At 56.6% G+C, this 6236-nt stretch overlaps 1 protein-coding gene across 1 annotated transcript; it reads right to left on the bottom strand.

Moving 5' to 3' along the window:
- Positions 1–2816: 2816 nt before the first annotated feature.
- Positions 2817–6172, bottom strand: DICSQDRAFT_53339 (heavy metal translocatin; the record flags this gene model as incomplete). The annotated part of the gene is made up of 3 exons (XM_007363072.1): positions 2817–5866; positions 5915–6013; positions 6076–6172. 3 exons carry the CDS (start codon positions 6170–6172, stop codon positions 2817–2819), a joined length of 3246 nt encoding a protein of 1081 aa, XP_007363134.1.
- Between the last annotated feature and the right edge of the window lie 64 nt (positions 6173–6236).

The following is a 6236-nucleotide window of genomic DNA, read 5'->3' as shown; positions in this document are numbered from 1 at the left end:
AAGGTGTAGAGAAAGTCAATTTTTTGTGTGATGTGGTATAGATGTTATGTTTCCGGGCGAAGTCAAGACTGTCCCGAAGTTTCTCTCGTCTTTCTTGGCACGAGAATTTGGCCAGTGCCTGCCGTGTGGGGGGATTGCATTCACTACTCCAGGAGTATACTAGTGTGACCCCAGAAGCGACGGCCCAGAATGTATTTTGTGCATATCTCCATCGCATCTCCCCCCATGAATCTCAATCTTGGCACACTTAATCTGGATTTTAGACAGTATATACCCGTAAAATATGAAGGCAATCGGTGGAATTTTGCTTCGAGCATCGTGGAATTACACGTCTGACCCCAAAAACGACGGAAAGGCGCCCACAGATTGTCACCAATGGTCACGGTGCCGAAGACTGCCGATTTAAACACCGCTATTATCAGTCGTCCGATAACGACGTTGGCGGAGGGAACACTAGTCGAGGCGCTCATAATCAAAGTCAGCCTTATCTCGGTCAGTGGCTGAATGTCACGCTCGAGAGACCCCCTTCCCATTCCTCAGGTACCGCAATCCGTAATCCTTCGGAAACTCAATAATCATACTCAGTGCACATGTTAAAAATAATTCCTGGAGTTACAAGAAGATCGGCAGGGCCGATCTCTTTGTGGCAATTCAACAAGGTTAGTAAACCCCTGGAACCCTACTCAGATTGACTTGTATCGGGAGCAAATTCCTCCCGATTTCCTTCGTTCTTTTTCGAAGTGATAGTTCAGAAGCACATAGTTTCATGTGTAACATTTTTACATTTATTGACAGGGAAATGCGAGACCTGGAGGCGTGTCAGTCGCTTCTGGGGTCAGGCGCTTAATGCGTCGCCTCTGGGGTCGCACTAGTGCGCTGTGGTGAGCTCTTGGCAGGGCGCTTCAGTTCCCTAACCCGTCATCTACCTCTTTGCGCTGTGCCATATTCTTCCGAGATTGTCGGAGAATATCTAACAAGGGTTCCTATAAGCCGATAACCATACGTTGCACGGTAGAGACTTGTGGGGCGCGAGGGACGGTGGACCACACTCTGACTCGGAGTTACCGAGTCGTCCAGGCGGCGCATCGACGGCGGTTCCTTCGACAGTGAAAGAAAGACTTCTAGATGATGATGGCCAGACTATCACTGGTAGGTGGTGGTGTTCGGCGGTCCCGAGTCTCGTATGTGTACCGTCCGCATGTTCGGTGCGAGGGGTTTGTGCCGAACCGATGGGCTCTTGCCAAGCATAGTAGCGCCGATAGCGGAGGGATGGTCTCAATAGATAGGAAGGAGGTCGATCTTGCGATGACATAAGACTTTGAACTCCTATCCGGCGTCTATTCCGCTTGCCTTTGACGCAGTGTCGACGCCGACCACACAGCCTGGCCTCGAATCAGTTCAGCCCTGAGCCATGTACGAGTTGTCACACGTACGGATGTTTGGTATGCATCGTCCCTCTTGGCATAAAAAGTCGAGCTCATAGCGTTATCAGGACCCCCGTGACGCTCTGCGCGCATCGTGAGTCTCATGCGCAACACGGGCAGAATCTGGTCGCCAAGATTCTAATCCTGCCCGCATTGCGCATGAGAGACCGCACGAAGTGCCCCTTACCTAAGGAATACGGGGCCATAATAAATGGAGGCCACGTCAGCGATCGTTTCCGCATACATCCGCTGCGTCCTCAACCCCTATACGTAGGGATCGGTGCTGCAGTCCACGTCTCGGGCACATGCGGATGACCCGTTTAATCCTACTGCACAGGAAATCTTGCGCGTGCACCGCTCGAGTACTCCATTTGCTCTGCTTGGGGCACGGTCTTGACTTGCAGATCGTCGGGTCACGATAGTTCTAAGTCCCGCGCGTTGTAGCGTTCCTTGGCAATTACCCTATGTGGAGCGGTTCCGGATGCATGACTTCGTGAGTGCCATCGTGGGCTGCAGTATATAATGCGCCGGTTAAACGTCGTCCATCCTAACCCACCAACTAAATCCCCCAGTACGAGTGACCGTAGCATATCACGCCACGACACTCGTCATCGCGCATCCCCATACACGACCACTTCGCTCATTGTCTATCCTTCCGAGATGCAGTCATCAGCCACCGCAGCCTGCCCCAAGAGCTGCCTCAGACGTCCCTCGGTTTTCACAATCGTTGACGAGTCCGATTCGAATCTCGAAGCTCACGCGCAAGAGTTGAGCAGTTCGAGCACGTCCGACGAGGATTCGATCCCCAAGTCGCCTTCCTCCGCCTCATTTGTAGCCGACGAGTCTGCCGGCTCACGGCGAGACAGCGTGTCGACTGTTTCCACCACTGCGTCGGACGCCAGTTCGCGACGGGCCAGTGTGTCGACCGTGGCTTCGACCGATTCGGACGTCTCTGAGTGCGGTTCACCTAAGACCAGGAGGGTCAGTTTCAGCGAATCGAACTCAGTCCGGATATTTGAGCCGGAGCCCTACCAGCCTGAGCCTAAGAAAGGCCCCGTTGCAAGCATCGGCAGTGAGTACAACGTTATCTCGCCGTCTCAGGCGTAGAACTAACGCGGTTCTGCCTTGCAGGAGCTTGCGTACGGGTACTTCAATCATTCTCTTCACCCAGTTCATACCACACATACCCTCGCTACCGTTGAATTCGCTCAGTACCGTTTGGACAGGTTGCTGTATCTTTAGCCAACGCCAGTATCATTCCCGGATTGGATCGCCTATTGCATATCATCGTTCTTTATCTATCATAGCTGTAGCTCTACGCAAAGTATACCATCACTATCGATCGCGTTTCAAACCCATTACCGCGACCAAACCGACTGCACAAAGATAAGTTTAGTCATATTTCTCCATAGTACCAACCGCCTTGAACCACTTCAGCTGCATCGCAACCAACACCACAGGCACAACGCTGACAACTTCTCCGAGACCAGCGTATGCAGGCGGGATGCGCGCGTGTACAAATGCACCAGCCGCTAGTAAGATAGCGACGAGATTGTAGATGGCCGACCACGCGAAGTTCGCCGTGATCCGCCGCGCCACAGCGTCCGACAGTTCGAGCAGTGTGACGATCCCAACCAACGACGGGTGAGTGAGGACGACGTCCGCCGCAGTCGACGCCGCGACGCCGGCACCCTCACCAGTATGGAGGTGCACTCCGACAGCCGCCTGAGCGAGCGCGACGGCATCGTTCGTACCGTCTCCGCAGAAGAGGACAATCTCGCCTTGGGCAGCGAGGTCCTTGATGTAAACTTGCTTGTCCGCGGGGAGGCAGCTAGCGCGCACGCGCTCGGGTGGGATGCCGAGCATAGCGGCCGTGGACGAAACCGCAGCGGGATGGTCGCCGCTGAGGATGGAGACGCGGATGTTGCGGGCGGTGAGGGACTTGATGACGGACTGTGTTTCCGGGCGAAGGGCGTCGGAGAGCCCGAAAGCGGCGACGAGGCGCATGCCATGAATGACGCAGAATGTCGTGAGGCCCTGGGCAAGGAGGGGCTGCACGGCCGGATGAGACTGCATCCCGACCCACTGCGCGCTGCCTCCGCGAAGCAGCTTCCCGCGGTAGTCTCCTTGGACGCCTCTGCCGGTGACCATCTCGATGTCGTCGACTGATGGTTTCGCGGGAGGGGCGAGCTTCAAGTCAGCTGCTACAGCACGGGCAACGGGGTGCCGGCTGCTTGCGACGAGCTCTGCGACGACTGAAAGCACGTCGAATCCTGGATCCTCGTCGATAAAGCGGCTTGTAACGGACAACTTGCCCTGAGTGACGGTCCCTGTCTTGTCCAAAACGACGTGAGTGACTTTCCGCGCCTGCTCAATGGTAGTTGCGGACTTGAATACCAGGCCCAGCTTCGCACCGACCCCGCCGGCTATGAGGATCACCATCGGGACGGCGAGCCCAACAGCGCAGGGGCATGAGATCGCGAGCACAGAGATGGCATACGTGAGCGCGACCACGGCCGCATGTCCAGAGGACTGGTGCCGCACGCTAACACCCACACCCATCCAGACGGCGAAGGTGACGATGGCGAGCGCGAGAACCACGGGGACGAACCAACCACAGACCCAGTCGACAGTCTCCTGCACGCGGGCACGCGAGAAGCGCGCATCGTCGACCATGCCCGCAATCTCGCTGATCGTGTTCTCCCCAGGGAGACGTGTGACCTTGACCACGAGCGTGCTAGGGCCATTCAGCGTGCCGGCGATGACTGCGTCTCCCGGACCTTTCTCAACGGGACGTGACTCGCCCGTCATCATCGACTCGTCGACGGTGCTCGTTCCGGAGATAACTTCGCCATCGGTGATAATGGCGGAATCGGGGAGGACCTTGAACTTGTCGCCGGAATGGAGGAGGCGGACGTCGAGAACGCGCTCGGTCTTGTCGGGAAAGACGATGCATGCTGTCTTCTCCTGCAGAGACCGGATAGAGATGGCCTCGATCGCGCGCTGGCGGGCGATAGCACTGATGACCTGTCCCACCATAATGAGCGTGACGAGCAGCGTGCTCGTCTCGAAAAACTGTCCAGTCGCAAGCGGTCGGCCGACCATCTCGAAGGCGAAGGCGACGACGGAGTAGACATATGCGGCGGTGGTACTGAGAACGATGAGCAATTCGGTCTCGACGAGGCGGGAAAACACCAAACTCTTGAACGAGCTGATATAGAAAGGACCTGTAATGGCGACCTGGACGATACTGGCGAGTACGAGGGAGGCAATTGCATAAGCATGGGGGTGAGGAGGGAGAGGCGCCCAAGTCATGACGAGGACGGGAATCGTGAGCAATGCGGAAAGGACGGCGCGGGCAGACAACAAGCGGACGTGCTTCGCACCGGCCGCAATGGATGGATCCAGAGGTTCGGGGGCCAAGACAGGAGTGAATGCGCAGTAGGCCTCTATCACGTCCCGTGCTCCGATGAGGTTGGGGTCGTACTTGACGATTAGGGTATCCTTCCCTGAACGGACCGCCACCTGGACGCCATTTGGACGTGCAGCAGCCATGAACTGCTCCTGAAGAGACCGTGGAACGTTGATGAGGAGGTCGCGAGTGAATCCCGCCTTGATTACTTCTGCAGAGAAGCCCGAACGTTTCTCGATTAGCTGGGCTAGGGAAGTGATATCCGTGGCGTCGTTGTCGAAGTCAAATTCAGCACGACATAGGACGAGGCTTGTCTTCGCGTTATGGATAGCGGGAATTCCCTTGAGCGTACGAATGAGTTTGTTCTCGCAGCCGGTACACGTCATTCCCTTGATGGCGAGAACGACATGCTCGTTGTATGCACCTGCACCCTTCTCCGCCATGTCAATAGCAACGTGCTCACTCTTCTCATCCGACCCGTCGCCGCAACAACTGTCACGGCAGCATGAATCTACAGAGGCACAAGAGCGAGAGCGAACGGATCGCGATCCCACATGGCCACTGTAGGGAAGACTGCGGATGCTCAGGGCTTGTCCGCCTCCGCAGTCGCTCTTGCCACAGCAGCTGCTCACAGAGGGGGCACGAGAGCTTTCCGCAGATGTGCGCCTGTTAGTGAGCTTGGCGCCGTGCTTGCTCGACGGAGGCCACGCAATGGCCTTCCCGGCGAGGCTCGGAGGAGTACAGCAGGACTTGAGGCCACGCGCAAGAAGTGCCTTGCAGACGCATCCAAAGGCGGCTAAAGTATCGTTGTAGCGGTTGCGGGCCATGTTGCGGTGCTCGCCGCACGCTTGCTTAGGGACAGAGGACGAGGATGAGGGTCGTTGTGCAGTAGTGCGCTTGCGAAGACCGGAGTGCGCGCAATGCTGGACTGGCTTAGGGGGTGTCGACTGCGTAGTGGCTTCTCCGTCCGCCTTGTCCTCGGCCTCGATTTCTTTGTCCTCGTCGCAACAAGTACAGTCAGATCCAATCGCTTGGAGCAAGTCAGTGTCGCGCTGAGAGCAGCGAGTATCGTACTCACAAGCGTCGCCGCTCAGGCGGCTACCTGCCTCCGCTCGGGTGTGGAGATGGGTGTCGTCATCAGCACAGATTACACGAGCGAGCTCGTCAATGCATGTGTCTATAGAACAGACGCATATATGTAGCGGGTTTAACAGTGACCCGGTGCCATGGACGACCTACCATCGCAACCACAGCTATCGCCCTCGCAGCACCCAGGATCGGGTGTCTTGCCTTGATCCTTATGGTCCGCGCAAGAAGCGTTCGCATGCTTATCCATGCGCTGGGCAACTGAGTCGCAGTCGATATCGTTGCAGCAGCCTCCCATGGTGAAGGTAAGAGGC

This window comes from Dichomitus squalens (assembly GCF_000275845.1).
Source record: "Dichomitus squalens LYAD-421 SS1 unplaced genomic scaffold DICSQscaffold_5, whole genome shotgun sequence".
NCBI lineage: Eukaryota > Fungi > Basidiomycota > Agaricomycetes > Polyporales > Polyporaceae > Dichomitus > Dichomitus squalens.
The sequence above is the reverse complement of the archived record's forward strand: the minus strand, read 5'-3'. Positions and strand labels throughout refer to the sequence as shown.